Below are 16,623 nucleotides of genomic sequence, written 5' to 3'. Positions count from 1 at the left end.
ATATCCGCTGTCCAAAAGAGTCTCCACCGTGCCATTTGCATCCGAGAGCCATCTTCAGTCACAAAGCAAACACAAGTACCATGAAGAACCATCTTATTTACATACTATCATATTCTATTTCTCATCTTTCTTTCATTCTAGCTTTATTTGTTTCCTATCTGTCCTGTTTGTTTTCCCTCCTCCTATTTTTTCACCCATTACAATTCCAATTTCATCCTTCCATTTCGTTCTCCTATTGCCTACTCCCTACCTTTTGAAATTTAATTTGGTGGCAGTCCTTCATAAATAACTTTCTCCCCACGGAGGAGTGCGGCCTTATTCAAACTGTAGCCTGGAGCACAAAGACATACTGATTAACAGAGTCTCTCTCTCTCTTTCTCTCAGTGTCTCTCTAATCCACTGTTATCCAGGGTTGCTGTTGTACTGTCCCTTGCTCTTCTGAGTGATGCATTAACATCCTGCAGCAGTAAAAGATTAATACTGTATAAATGAGGAGGGGAGCTCCAGAGGGGTGGATTGGTGGCCTAGATTAACATTAGAGTGCCGCGGGTTGAATGTTTGCCAGACCGCCTCACGGTGAGCTCCCTAATGTAAGTACCGAACACTCTTGAGCACAGATTGGGATAATTTAGCTGTATCAAACCCATGTCACATCCGTCCTAAAGCTGTTAACAAAGAGCCTGTGCATTTTTTAAATGAGCAGTTCAACCAAAAATGAAAACTGTCATCATGTGACAGAATTAAGTCTTCTGAAGCCCTAAGTCGACCCAGACGGAATCTGCAGACTGCATGGATTTTGAGGGTAAATTTGCAGAATGGATTTAAACATAGTAAAATTAAATAGAGCTGAAAGTACAAAATCACCAAATGTTACTGATTTTCATGTCCCAGAATTGAAACTAACAAGCCAAATTTATATGCAGTATATACAGGTTTTTCTTGTTTTTTTTTTTTTTTCAAATTCAAAAATGTTTTTGCTGCTATATGCAGCTCAAAATTTTCGAGGTGAATCCTGATCCGTTTTTGAAAATCTCTCATGATCACCTGACCACAAGGCTGCATTTATTTAATTAGAAATATAGTTAAAACAGCAATATTCTGAACTAATATTACAATTTAAAATAACTGCTTTCCGTTTGAATACATGTAATTTATTTCTGTGATTGCAAAGATGAATTTTTAGCATCATTACTCCGGTCACATTATCTTCAGAATTCATTCGAATATGCTGATTTGCCGTTCAAAAAATAAATAATAATTATATATATATATATATATATATATATATATATATATATATATATATACACTGACACTTTTGATCAATTGACTTTCGAACAGTAATGTACATAGCCTCAATACACATTCAATTTATGGGAAACAACTTTGAATCTCTTCAAAATAGAACTAGAAAAAGAAACTTAGAAAAAGGTTGAGTTTTGAACTACATGGGAGTGTATTAAAGCAAGACAGGATTATAATTTTTGGGTGAACTGGACAGAATCAGGTTCTCTCTCAGCAGCCCATGGAAATACTGCAGTCGAGGGGGATTATTGGTCACCACAGGTTGTTTGGTAAGACCACGAGACTAAATATCATGTTACGGATTTCCAGTTCTCAAGGGCAAGGCGTAGAGGAAGGGAGGGGGAACGTAGCGCCTCTCTTCCACGCAGAGACAGTATTTCACAGCTACATGCTCCAGCTCATTATCCCTGACCCGTGTTGTAGAATCAGTGCTCGGCGTCTGAGATTCCAGGCTCATTTGTTTTTCGAGCTGACCTGAGAAAGGCCCCACAAGGAAACTGCTGAGACTGACAAGCGCAGACACAAAAAACGTCGCTCTTTTCTACCCTCAAATGGAAAATGAGAAGTGTGGTACGTTTTCCACACCGCTGCGTTTTATGGGGAATGAGAATGCTTTAAAATCACCCATCCCATCACGCAAGGGCTGCTGGAGATGATTACACCTGTAGAGGAGCCGCGAAACGACTGCGGCTTGAGATCGGGATGGCGTAATCTGAGGTGACGCGCAAACATCTATTGCATTTTAGTAAATACAAACATAAAAATAGATTCTGAAAACAATGTCACACCTGACATGCACTGGTTACTCCCTCTCATAAAAGTCCTGTAAACCTGATTCATGATTCTTAAACTGATTTATTTGGTCGTTAAAGGTGAAGTGTGCCATTTCTGCACTGCTAGTGGCATGAAATGAAACTGGAGTCTGAGGAGATTGGACATTGGCTTGAGTTTGAGGTGAGACTAAGCAAAGGAAGACGAAAAACTTTTGTGCAAACATACTTTGGTGCTGCTAATGGTGGAGAAAATGACATACTTCACCATTAAATAGTATTCGTCCCTTGGAGATGATCACCTAGCACAATGCTGGGACATAAAACACAGCTCACAGTAAATTACACTGGCTAGTCATTTATTTGACATAACTAGGAACCTTAATCAGACGGTAAGGGTAAAATCAATATGTGTTGACTGCAGTTAACGAGCAGTCATTAGATTTTATGAGGAACAATTCAAGTCTCTCAGGAAACAGTTCTCACTTCACAGAGAAGAAAAGTGAATAAGAGAGAGTGCACTGCTGCATGTCTAAAATCCTTTCAGTGAAAAGACATCCTTCAATAAGTACTTGTCATTAACTGCCTAAGCAGCATCAACTAGTGACAGAGCAAAACAAGAAAAATAAAAAGCAAGATAAATAACTTACGGATGCTTTTAAAGCCAACTTCTGGGAACTCGTTACAAAGATATGAATGTTTGAGAAAACGTATTTATGCAAAGAAAACACTTTCTGTATTCTGTCCATTTGCATTTCTCTAGTGTGCTTTGCATTCGTTTGTAGTGCAAACACTATTGTTTTTATCCTTCTGATGTAGTGTTGTCAAAAGTACCAAGTTGACACTTACATTTAGGGCTGCACGATAAATCAAAATGAAATCCAAATCATGATTAGACAGAGGCTGCAATTGTCATGCATATCTTTCAGTGAAGCACGGATCTGTGTTCAGTAGTAGATCTCCATCTGAAGCAGTGATGGGTCGTTCTTGAACGATTCGTTCATTTTCAATGAATCTTTAATGTGCCTCGGGAAGAACGAGTCGTCTCGGGCTGTGATTTGTTCAGTCGTGCATGCAAAAAATTCTATAGGTTCTGTACTGGTATTAGTCTAAGTAGTTCACCTGTTTCAGTCAATGCAGTCTTGAGTCGGAAAGAGAATTGAGTAGTTAAACTCATGATTCTTGGGGTTTTACAAGTCTTCGTTTATCACGTGACAGACCCATAAGCTTTAACCTATGCAGTCTGAGCAGGAAAAAAAACTTAATAATAATAATAACCAACTCTTTATTACCTTTGTTAAAACATTCAGTGTATGGAAAACAACCATCATGACAGAAATTGACACATTTATAAACTGTAAGAAGTAAAAAGCTACAATTTGAGTAAATAATAATTATAACAATGATGATAATGATTATAATATGACTATACACCCATTTGTAAGGAAGCTTATGAATTAATTTCTCTATCCAATGCTGCCACGCCACGTGACAAAAGAACGAACGATAGGTTAAAACCTTTTATAAAGTCTTTTTATATATATACATATATATATATATATATATATATATATATATATATATATATATATATATATATATATATATATATATATATATATATTTTATTAAACAATACAAACATTAAAACACTAAGGCAGTACACTTAAAATCTTAAAGACAAAAATATACACACAGATTTGAGCCAAGGTAACTCCTTTTATACAATCTATGGCCAGGGCTTATGTGTCTGTCATGTGATGAAGTAACGACTTAAACTCGATGACTCATGAGATGAACTAATCAATTCTCTTTCCGGGGCATAAGGAATGTCATATGATGAAACAACGACTCAAATCCGAAGACTTGTCAGATAAGAGGTGAGGTGAACTAATCATAAACTGAAGACCAAGGTAAACAATGAATTAATCTTTTCTGTTTCTTATAGCATTATAGTTTTGTATTGTTTGTAGTGAAATCAAGGTTCGAGTAAGTACTAGTAGACATGTAAGGGAGCTAACACGTAACATTTTAATTATATTTTGGTAAAAACGAACAAAATTAACGAAATGACTCGAAAAGAGCTGGTATATGACAATCGCATTAATTGTGCAGCCCAACTTACTTTTTTAGTTTTTTTAATGCAACAATACCAGCTTTTCTGCAATACCGCTAGTACAGAGTCAATTTAGTTACCACTGCTTTCAAACTCTGTGAATAGCATTAAAGATTTCTATTTACAACATGTTCTTGAAGAGTTGAGCAATGTAACCAATCACAGACATGTTTGTTGGGCATGTGAATGTAATAGCCAATCATAGAATTTGCTCAAAACACCGTGTAACAAGTGGGGCGGGTCCGAGGGATGTGGGAACACGAGCGAGGCCGGTGGAGTGATTGGGAAATCTGCGACACCTGCGACCCACCACCGGTCTCGAGTCCCACAGAGGAAATGGAAGGATATAAAATGGGAGCGACGACAGTGAAGGACGAGAGAGGACCAGGCCTGGGTTTACGGTTTTATTGGGGTCGTTATGTGCGGATGCCTCTTGGGGAAGTAAGGCACGGAAGGAGACCGTGCGGGTACAGGTGGGAGAAACTGAGCCAGGACCGCTGGGGTCTGCTTCAGGGGAACCGAACGAAATCGCGAGACTGATTCTCTCGGAGCGTGATGACTTTCCTCTGGAGCAGTCTCAGGATGAGACATTAAAGCATGCATTTCAACAGGTCCGCTCCATCGATGGCCAGCCTCTCCAACCTGCCCTCCAGCTCACCTATCCGTATTTTGCCATTTTAAAAGACCGGTTGTATCGAGTGACCCAAGACGCTCAGACAAAAGTGAATACAACCCAATTGTTAATTCCGAAGAGAACTCATTCTAACCCTATGGCGGGCCATTTGGGACAGGCAGCAACATAAAATAAAGCCCAGGCCTGGTCTTCTCTCGTCCTTCACTGTCGTCGCTTCCATTTTATATCCTTCCATCTCCTCTGTGGGACTCAAGACCGGTGGTGGGTCGCAGGTGTCGCTGATTTCCCAATCACTCCACCGGACTCGCTTGTGTTCCCAAATCCCTCGGCCCTGCCCCACTCGTCACACACCGTAACGTTAGAACTAGGGCTGTGAATCCTTTTTTGGTAGACAGCGAATTGATTCGATTCACAGGTTTTCGATTTAATTCAAGAATGATTTTTGCAAATTAAAAACGATTAAATTTGATTCAAAATTAAATTCGATTCGATTCTTTAAATGCTTACTCTGGGGGAAAATACACAGCAGCCTTTATGGTTAGATAACCATGGGTTAGAGAAAAATAAACACTTTTGTCCATTTATATATATATATATATATGATAGGTAAAAATTGATAGCCTGAATGCACTGTAAGTCGCTTTGGATAAAAGCGTCTGCTAAATGCATTAATTTAATTTAATTTAATTTAATTTAATTTACATACATACATACATACATATATACATATATATATATATATATAGTGCCGAGTCGTCCATAATTCTTTTCCTAATGGCAATTAATTGTGATATATTTATATACTACAAATAGGGGTGTGACGAGACACTTATCCCATGAGACGAGACACAAGACTGCGTTCATGAGAATGAGACGAGACGAGATTTTTTTGACTTTTTTTAAAGATGTATGTGCATTTTGAAATCAACTTGTACTTTATGAAATTAAACATCTATTTTAATAATTTTAATGCAGTAATAAATAAAATGTAAACACTGCAGTAGGTTATGCCACAAACTCAACTGACAAGCAAGTAATTGCACAAAATAAAAATAAATAAAAAACAACACAAATATCCCTTTAAAGTGGAAGTGAAGCAGTCAGTCAAATGTATTATTTAGTAAACTGATTTCCACTAAATATATAATATATATAATAAACATGATTAATGTATCCATTTAAAAGCATAAAGCACTGTGGGGTGCAGCAAGGCTGAGGGATAGTTAGGGCCCTATGAAATCCATTTTATTTTTTCCTAAATTTTGTTTTATTTTTATTTTTTTCAAAATTTCAGGGTTTTTTTCCAGTTAAAATTTTTCTCAACTCCTTTTTAATAGTTACATTACATTTTATTAATTAAAAAGCATGTCTAATTAATTATTTAGTGTTAGTGTTCCTGTAGCTCAATTGGTAGAGCATTGTGCTATCAAGCATAAGGTTGGGAGTTCGATTCCCCGGGAACACATGATACATAAAAATGTATAGCCTGAATGCACTGTAAGTCGCTTTGGATAAAAGTGTCTGCTAAATGCATAAATTTAAATTATTTAAATTTAATTTAATTAAAATCATCAAACGTATACATTTTCACATTATAATATGTCAATTAGCACTGCATCATTCATGAATTGTATTTAATTATTGTGTTTATTGTCTTAACATTTTACCGGTTCATTCAGCTTTTTATTCAGATTAGCAGCAGATATAGCCTGGCACATCTTAAGTTCTTTGAGCATGAGATCACTTCTCTTTCAGTGCGAAAACTTCTTCATCTCATTTTCATGAAATAAAATGCAATAGTATTTAACTTTTCCTCTCCATCAGCAAATGGTGATTCTAAAAGTAAACGCACTCGATGTCTGTTTGCTATAGCAAGGAATGCTACTTTCATGCATCTGATTATCAGATAAACCTCGCTTTCTTATTTCAAGGTTTTCCTTTGTACATTCAGTTCGATGACATTGTTAAAACATGTATCATGCAATGGAACTGTGCGTATGCTTTAGATAATTACATTTTTGCTCCGTCCATGCAAAAAATGTGCAGCCTTCGACTGCTCAGGTAATGTTGTAGGTATGACCGAGAGCCATTGAAAAACAGAAAAGTAAAACTAATTCACTTTAGCATTACTGGCCAATGAGTACTAAGGAAAGACCACACATCAGCCGACAGCAGCTCAAAACAATGTGTCAGTGAAACGAACGGAGTGCAAGTGCAATCCTGTGACAGTCACAGGCGGTAGGCCTAAATGGAGCTTGTGAGAGATGCGAGGCACTAACACTGTTCAGGTCTCAATTCATTCGTACTTGTAGTAATCTAATGTATATATATATATATATATATATATATATATATATATATATTGAAAGCATTTGAATTGCTATAGAAATTGCGATTCATTTGATTCTTAGCATTTTATATTGATTACTGTCCGAAATCGACGATTCACGATTCAAAAATCCATGGTTCAAAATTGAGTTTATAAGTGATGCATCAAGAAAACAAGTGAATTGCTACACCCCTACTTAGAACCAACAAAGTATAAACACCACTATAAGTGATATGTCGTACTGTATAGGCTAGACATTTTCATTGTATTGATTGCAGCTTCTCTCTCTTTCTATACTGTATCCTATGTATATAATTTTGAAGTTGTATATTTACAAATCTCTTGATGAATGCATTATTAAAATCACAAGAATAAAACCCTATTCCTTTTTCAAAATAAGAATAAAAATCACTCCTAATCTTGAATTTGAGAGAGCAGTACATCTGTCCTGCAATTAAAAAGAGTAGTAAATATAAGAGGTTTGTGATGCATCATCTACAGTGTATTGAAATCATGTTGTCATAAAAAATAACATAAGATTGTCCATAGAATTATAGGTAAGAGATGTAACGTAACCCTGAATCATTAAAAACGTTTTTTAAAGATCTGTTCAATCTGCCAGAGAGCAAACTTTAAAACTGAGCTCAGATCGGTCTTTTTATGCTATCTTCTCCAGTACTATAATATTAGCACTAACTGACCTGATCTCAGATCAGAAACTCACAGCAACAGCTAGTCATGTACACATATATTAACGCTGCCCGGGGCGTCGGTGAGACAGTGATGATTACCTCAATCAAGTGCTACTCTCTTTGCAATTTATCTCTCTTACTGTCTCCATCTATCTCAGTTCACAAGGCATTTGATGCATTTGCTGGTGGGTGGTTTTGTAAGCCGGCATACAGCCACGGACCAGAGGGCAGAAAATTTTTTTTTTTTTTTTTTTTTTTTTTTTTCTACAGATCTCTGTATCATATCAGGAATCAACATACAGAGTACATGCTGTGCCCAGAGCTTTGGGAATTTGCACAAGCATTTGTTTCTCTCTTCTTCAACAAGGGATACAGCATACATGGGCTAAAGGATTTGCTCTTTTTCTCATCACTCACTCTCTTTCTTCTTCCCCATAGGTAAATGGCAGTTTATATAGGATATAAACATGGTAAAACAAAAATGGTCTGTAAGACCTGGAGAAAGTGATTCACTGGCATTTCCATTGATCTCAGTTGGTGAACGCAGAAGGTTGAAGAGGCCACTGCAAATAATCTGTAACTGATAAAACATCTACTATAATATAATTAAATATTTTAATTTGTATGCTTTCAGAATAAACCACCAGCGGTTAACTTAACCATGCAAACCAGCTAAATATTGACCCCTAGGTAAAGCTAAATTTCTACCAATGCAAAACTCCAAGTAATACACTACTACACTACATTTTGTATTTTTATTGTATATGTGTAAGCATTCATTTAACACTCTATAGTTAAATTAATGTAGAACGCTACCTCTAGGACCTGCCATGTTCAAGTGGTGACCAAAAAGTGAAGCAAACGTGTGACACGGCTGAATCTCCAATGCATTTAGTGCACTTCATTTGCAATGCAATAATGACACTGGCATAAATGACTATGCATTTAGTTAAGATGTATATCAAGTAATACCCACACTCATATATACACAACCATCTTCAAAAAATGCTGTCTATAGTATTCTGTAGAATAATATACACAATGCTACTAAAAGTAAAATCAGGTATGTGGTCTAAGTCTATACTGGAACATAATTGTAATGATAAAAACCTTGCTAATCATCGGGAAGAAGGAGGCGGGAACCGGCGGACAATCAAACAACATTTTAATAAAGCAGAATAAACACAAAACAGCGCACCAGCCCCTCACGGATGACTGGTGCGCGCAAATAAAAACCAAAACACAACTAAAAGCCCAGGCCTGGTCCTCTCTCGTCCTTCACTGTCGTCGCTCCAGTTCTATATCCTTCCATCTCCTCCATGGGCCTCGAGACCGGCGGGTCGAACAGGTGTAGCTCATCTCCAATCACTCCACCGGCCTCGCTCCCATGTCCCTCGGCCCCGCCCCACTCGTCACAATTATATTTTACTTTTCTAAGCCACAATTATGGATCAGTTTTTAGTTTAATGGAGTATAATTACACTTAATACATACTTAGCACTTCACATGATTATAAGAAAGGCCTTTCTAAATCAATTAAGCAAAAGATTGTGTGGGATTTGGGAGTTTGGTGACTGTTGGTGTGCACTGGTTTAATGAAACTCCCACTGCATCTGTTTCCAGCCACGCAGCCAGTAAAGATTTGTTTAGCGGTCTGTGTATCACCCCAAACAGTGTGAACACCTATGTATGTGCGAATGTGTATTTATATGTCGCTTTTTCTTTCACTTCTTCTTTTTTTTTCTCCTGCCAATTACATAATTTAGTTAAGGATTCTAAGATGAGAGCTACTCGACATGACATCATGAGCCATCTGTAATATACTGGAGAAAAGAGCGGCTAGTTTTTCTCAAGATTTGGCAGCCACGCAAACATCTCCAAACCCCAGGATGCCTATGCGTATTTCTGCCAATAAAACATTCAGAGATGTTAGCTAATTACTTGCAAATTGCATCTTTCTTAATAAACAAGCAAATACACTTATGAAGCAGTCTCTTTCTTCCCGGCTTGCTCAGTTTCTCTTTCTCTCTCTCGTTTTCATTGCTGTGAGCGAAACGGTCCAGAAACTGAAAAGAGGTTTATACTCTCTCCTTCTGTCATCATGCTTCTCACTATGAGATATCATGCCGCTAAAAGGCATTCCAATTTCTTAAAGAGAAAAGGAGCAAGATGGAGTGATAAGGCAGAAAAGTGCTGAGTGTGAAAGTGTGAAAAATGTGTCATCTGCTACGCTGGACATAGCCCCAGCTCTTTGCTCTGACAGAAACATTGACATTTTCATGCCAAACCCTACCGGTCTCTAGAGAAATCTGGTGACATAACTCGTCTGAATATCTTCCTCCGTGGCATGTTGATTTGCCTTTGATGAAGAGATGGAGCCACACAGCTTTTCCTGAGAAGCTTGAGTTTAGCCACATCCCCAATCTGTGAGTTGAAACGTTAATGTGAAATGACCACTTTTTGACCACATTTTTTAGATATTGCATAGGAAGAAGCAAGACTCTTCAGGTTAAGACACATTTCTGATTCAATTTTACACTGGTCCCTGCACATACACTCTCAGTCTGTTTGCCCTTAAAGAATTTGTTCACACAAAACTTACCTCCAAGTTACAAAACAATGTGCAATATATTTACATTTTTTATATTTTATATTTTTCCCTGTGAAACACAATATGGACTACCTTTTATAGTATTTGCTTATTTTGTTTTTGTTATTTTGTTATTCGGATTTGTTCTTTGGAACTTGACATATGTGGTCACTTTACAAATGCAGCATAAAAATTTAAAAATTAAAAACTTAAAAATGTCAGCTACACAAATACACAGCATGTGAACCAACATGAAGGTGAGTAAATAATGACTTTTGACTATTACTTTAAGAAATTAGGCTCAAACAAGAGCCTCAATCTCATTCCCCTTTAATATATGAATAGTTGCTCAAAAAGAACATGCTCCATTTTATGCAGATACTGCAGCTTATTATCAAACCACATATGCCTTGTGTGTTAGAGCTCTCAGACCTTAAGTCACTCCATTGGGCAAAGTGAACTCAAGAGTAACAGCCAGGAAATGCATTCTATTGCATAAGTGCAGATTTAATTGAAGAAAGGCTGCACCATGCCTAAAGCTGCAAACGGACTCTCTTTTGCACAGGAACACCAGATTTAAAGCTCTATGGTTTTAGTTGGAGATACTACAGTTGATTCTGCCCATTGAATCCCAGGAAATATTTTCAGTGGATCGCATAACAAGGTGCACATTGCCTCTGTAATAGCATCAAGTTTTTTCATGAGTAAATTACTTTCGATACATGAGAGCAGTCGGATGAGAGAAAAAGATGGAGTGCACATCTATGACAGCTATGTGACAAACTTTTTTAACTGGTATAAAAAAGGTACGAGACAGAATTCAATTTCCCCCTACTTTCTTGCTACAGGACTCATGCTACATCAACATTTTGAATATGACCAGTCATGTGAGTCTTTTCAAACCAACTTTCAAACCAGACCTTCAAACTTGCCTCAAGCTGTTCATATAGATAAGAAGACAAGAAAGATTGTTTGCCTGATGAAACGCTCTGGCATTTAAACACACTTTACATTCAATGTCCATTTGCCTGAGAGCCCCAAAAGATTTACATCCAATCCAGAGTTGAAAATAACTGCACCTGCTACATTCGTTATCAAAAATATCGGTTCTGCGCTCTTAAAACGGATTAATTAATGAGTCTCCACTATTTCTGGACTCAAATCTGCTCTGCTTCCTTAGAGAAACGCAAATGAGCACATGCTCTTGAGAAGTAAAAATCCTTAATTCATCCCAAAGAACAGGAAAATACATAAATACAAAAAATACATATGCATAATAATACATTTTAAAAAACTATCGTCAACAAATCTTCTAACCTACATTTGCACCTACAGTGTTTAAAGTTCAACACCTTCTAGCAGACACCATTTTATCTCATTTTAATGTATACCAAAAAGCAGGTAGATAGTTTTAACATTATTTCTCTAACAAGCATTTATTTTTGTTACATGCTTTAAATGGCAAGTAATTCAATAGTGACAATTCTTCAGTTTTAATGGTAATTAGACACTACTACTTCCAGTAGCAATTAGTGTATATTAAAGTAGACGCTAGTAACATGACACTTGCATGAATATGTGACTAAGTACTAGTATGAGACACTAGAATTTATCACAGCTGTCACTGTTAACATTTCTAGTTACATTCCATTTCACTTGTGATATGTAATATTAGTCTAAAAGGACACTTTATGGTTCAGTACTAGAAACAATGGGAACATATTAGTGTCTACTAAAAGGGTATGGTGTCTATGTAACTTGTAGGCTACTACAAAAACTTGAAAATATACAAGCGAATATTTGAGGTGGGGGGGGGGGGGTGCAATTTGTTACCAGCAACAAATGGGACAGTAAGTACGAGTATGTAATGGATAAGCTGTTGTAAGTAATCCAATAGATAAAATAGCTCGACACTACTGAAACGAGAACTAGTGTTTAAAGAATTTATACTTGTATAGATAGGGCCTACTGATGAAAATACTAGTCACTGTTACTTTAATCAAATAAAGTAAAAGTATTTCTTGTTAATACGGCTTGCCACAATACACATGCATGTATTTATAGTATGCTAAAATATGTTACAATAAGGGAATTGGCCAACAACATGACAACAAGATAAACGGATCATCATCGTCAGCTCCTTACTTGGTCTTTCAATCAGTGACCGCGCGAAACAAACACGCAACATCGTGCACAAGAATTTAAGAGGGATGTCCGAATAGTTTGATAGGAGACAGCGGGACTTACCTTGATCAAGAAGCCGCAATGAGTGCTGGAAGGACGGGTCCAGAGAATCCTTCTCCGCCATCAGTTCTGGCAAGTACTTTTCGTTATCCATCTCGCCCCGTGCGTTTTGTCCGACAAAAAGCTTGTCAGTTGTAAGAGGAGAAATATAAGATCCTGCTTTTGTCCTATAGCAACCCAGACAAGATGCGCACCAGTCAGTGATTCTATCAGCGACCGGTCAGCATCTACAAGATAATGTGGAGATTGCTATATTCTTTAGGTGCGATGGTGATAACTACTGTCCACGCGCTTCCCAGATGGTTCGCTTTTAGCCCATCTGCAAGAAAATTCGCCGATGCCTCTGTCCAGTCAGAGTCCTCCAGTCAGACTGCCGCTCAACTGTAAACAACAGCTTTGAAGCTCCCCCTGTTGTATCCACGGGCAACGACTGCAAGTCCCAGATCCTCAGTTGATTGGATGTAGCTGGTGCCGCTTGGTGAGATATCGGATACCCAGATGTCAATCTTTCCCTGAGGGCGGGGCGGGTGTGGAATTGTCCGTGGTGCTGCAGTTTCTCGCGAATGTGGTGATCAGAGATGGGAATCGAAAGGAATCTTGATGTTTGTGATTCTGGTTCAGATTAAATTTTAACATGTCTCGCCCTCAACGGTTCTTGCACTGTATGGTTTTAGCAGTATACATCATTTTATTATGGTGTTCGGTCCGTATCAGCAGAGGAATGCATGTTCAAGAACGTTTAATGGAATCTAAAGCAGTGAAAACCATTCTATATTATTTTAAATGTAATTGTAATTATTAAGAATGAACAAAAACAACGAATAGCTAATTTAACTAATAATAACTTAATTAGTGATTTGCGATATCTTGGGAAGAGGCCTTGCTAAGAGACCTTGGGTTGATTTGGCAGATTTTACCATTTGTAACTTGAGTCGGTTTCATGCTAACCCGCTATACTTTCGTGAATTTTTTTTTAAATTGTGGAACAATTCAGAAAAGAGGTGATCACAGCTGTTTCAAAAACAAACAATAATTTCAAGTGTTACTGGAAGTGCAAAACGAGTTGTGCATTCCTGCACAGAGCACAATGATTCGTGAGCCAAAAGATACAGGTATATACAGACCACATAAAGTATAACAAATACATACATTCAGAAAAACAGATACGTCTGTGTAACCCACAACATTAATACTCAAATAAGGTCAAAGTGATCTCATGACTGCAGGCTTACCAACCGCAGAGTTCCTCTGCCTCCATGTCAAAATGCAGCAGCATTTGACACCAATCAAAATTGATGTGTTGCTATGAGGGACATGTCACATGCATGGCCAGTAGCTGCAACAGAGACATGTCCCAAATTAAGATTTTTTTTAAATGAACAGCTGAAATGTAAGGGGAACATCTGATCTGTTTTACTGTGATGCCTGACCTCCACAGACAGCCTGGAGAGGGTTAAACTTAACTCAAGAGCGAGTCGTGTATCTGTGAAATGGTAGCTCAGCAATAACTGATGAGTTCATATATGGGTAATATGACAGATTGAACACAGGACAGCCATGCTGCCGATATTTCACTGGGGAGCGATCGGCACGCTCATTGAGTTACGTTTGGTAGCACCATGTATGTGGTAGTGTGGTACTACATTAATAGTTTGCTCCCTTTGTTGTCTCCTGGATTCAGTCACTAAAAAATTAATTATTTTGATAAAAGCTCTCTCAGATTACTTTCCCTAAAGAGACAGCCAAAGGAAGAGCAAAAATCCATTCACCGCTGTGCCCTTTTTACTATGTGGTGGGAGGGGGGGGGGGCGAAGAGGTTAAAGATCACTGTAGGAGCATCGCATACACAATTAATCAAAAATCTGAATTAATTTAAGTTTTTATAATTTATTTTTCATACCTAATCTATGCATGGTTCAGTTCGGTGTTTCACATCATAAATCTCCTTCCATGAGCAGATCGACGCAGCAATCCAGAATATGTTAGCAGAAATTTATTCAGGAACATCTGGACATGTTCTTCATTTTTAAATTAACGCAGTATTATTATGCAGTCTTGACTGATCTGCATTTCATTAGATTACATTAGTGTACCCTATCTATCTATCTATCTATCTATCTATCTATCTCATCTTAAACAAAATACATTTCACCTTCACCATCTCAGTAGATGCCGTAACAGTTCACCGGACATATATGATCGTTTGGTCCTGGTCTCCATCAGATTCTTGTGCAGATAAAAGTTTCCATATACCATGTGTAGTGTGTGATTAATCAGATCTCAACTCCCATTAGAGGATCACACTCTCAGCAAGTCCTTTCACCTCACTGCTAATGACCAAACTCAGGAGTCACCACAAAGGAGCCCCATGGATAGCCTTCAGGTCACAGTTTTGTTCAAGACCAATTTCTGTTACCATCAGTGATGATTTATATCCATTTGTCAACAGACAAAAGAGAGGCAGAATAGCCAAACGAAACAAAGTCGTCTAGTGGCGAAATGGGCTGTCTCATTATACCAGCCAGAGGCAGTTCTCAAGTTTCAGTTGGCAGAAATGGAAAAATAAAAAGGTGGAGGCTTATGTGGGCGTATTGGACTGTAGGTTGCGGAAACAAGTTGCATAACTCTGAAGCCAAGCCCACTCAATCTTCACCAACCCTGATCCACGGTTCTGAGACCCAAAAAAAAGTCAATGTATATCAGCACTTTTATGTTCATCCGCATCAAACTTTGAGATGACACTCTGTATGTTTACTGTGTGGACGGAAAGCTTCAAGCAATCGATGAAATGTTTATTTATAGGTACCAGTGGGTTGAGTTTATGGAGAGGTTCGTTTTGGGAACAGCTAAAGTTAGAGACAGGAGACATCTAGCTGGTACTGTATAAACTATGCAAACTAAGGGGTGAAAGAAGGCTAGCACTAGTACATAACTGTACATAACTTATAAAAACAGCCTCCAGCTACAATAACACACATTTTAACAAAATTAGTTCTGACCACACAACACTACAACTAGTGCTCACACATATAGAAAATATAGTCCGCCGGCACCTTTAAGAGACAAAAAATAAAGGATATGGTAAGAATTTGAAGACTGCGACCCAGCATACATGATCAGGGCAAATTTGAATCATCGTACCAGTTTACACATCTGTTTCAAAAAAAAAAAAAAGAAGTTATTTCAAAGCTTAAAGGGCAATGTTTTAATCTCTGTGAGGGACCATTAAAAACAAGCTCAAAAGCACTAATCTCCTTCTCTGAAACATGACTTATTTATAGATATGGTTGCCATCTGGTGCTGTTCTTCTCCAACGTTTCAGCACAAGATTATCTGCTCCATTAATGGGCTCTTGTCTTTGCATCCTGCTCCTAATTGCAATACATCACACCATTAAACAATAAATAAACTTTCCTGAGTGGTTTCATTGGTTACGATATGCTGGTTGTTTCACGATACACAGCTAAACGATTGTATCCCAGTGGTCGTTGCTGTGACAGAGAGTGGTTTTAATCATATCTTAGGGAGGTTACCTGCTTGACAGTGCTGCCAGGAGACTCTCCATTTAATATCTGTCTCATAAATACCACCTTAATTACACAGCCGAGGGGAAATGACTAACACCCAAGGGCGCTGTGATTCTTTTTGTCCTAACAACAAGAATCCAAGCATCTGCAGGCATTTGTTTTCAACTATAAAGCCATTAGAGTATGACTCAACTGTGTTGTCATTTTAACTTTTTCACTTCGCTTCGTTGTAACGTTAATCCTGTATTTTAGTAATGATGTTAACAGTTAGCATATATGCATGCCATAGCGACTAATGAATTCGTCTCCTGACAGGAACAGAGCTCACCTCAGGAATGAAGAGTGCTGACATATACTTAGCAGCTAATTTGAACGTTTTACCACTGTCACGGGGAGGACCTTTCACTACTATCCTA

At 37.8% G+C, this 16,623-nt stretch overlaps 1 protein-coding gene across 1 annotated transcript in view; it reads right to left on the bottom strand.

The window, feature by feature from the left end:
- LOC132145079 (KH domain-containing, RNA-binding, signal transduction-associated protein 3-like) overlaps positions 1-13,359 on the bottom strand; it is a 134,731-nt gene extending 121,372 nt beyond the window's left edge. Inside the window, exon 1 of the mRNA XM_059555795.1 lies at positions 12,684-13,359. Within this exon, the coding sequence (XP_059411778.1) occupies positions 12,684-12,774 (91 nt within the window). The 5' untranslated portion in view covers positions 12,775-13,359. The remainder of the gene's footprint in view (positions 1-12,683) is intronic.
- Between the last annotated feature and the right edge of the window lie 3,264 nt (positions 13,360-16,623).

Source organism: Carassius carassius, chromosome 8, assembly GCF_963082965.1.
Source record: "Carassius carassius chromosome 8, fCarCar2.1, whole genome shotgun sequence".
Classification (NCBI taxonomy): domain Eukaryota; kingdom Metazoa; phylum Chordata; class Actinopteri; order Cypriniformes; family Cyprinidae; genus Carassius; species Carassius carassius.
The sequence above is the reverse complement of the archived record's forward strand: the minus strand, read 5'-3'. Positions and strand labels throughout refer to the sequence as shown.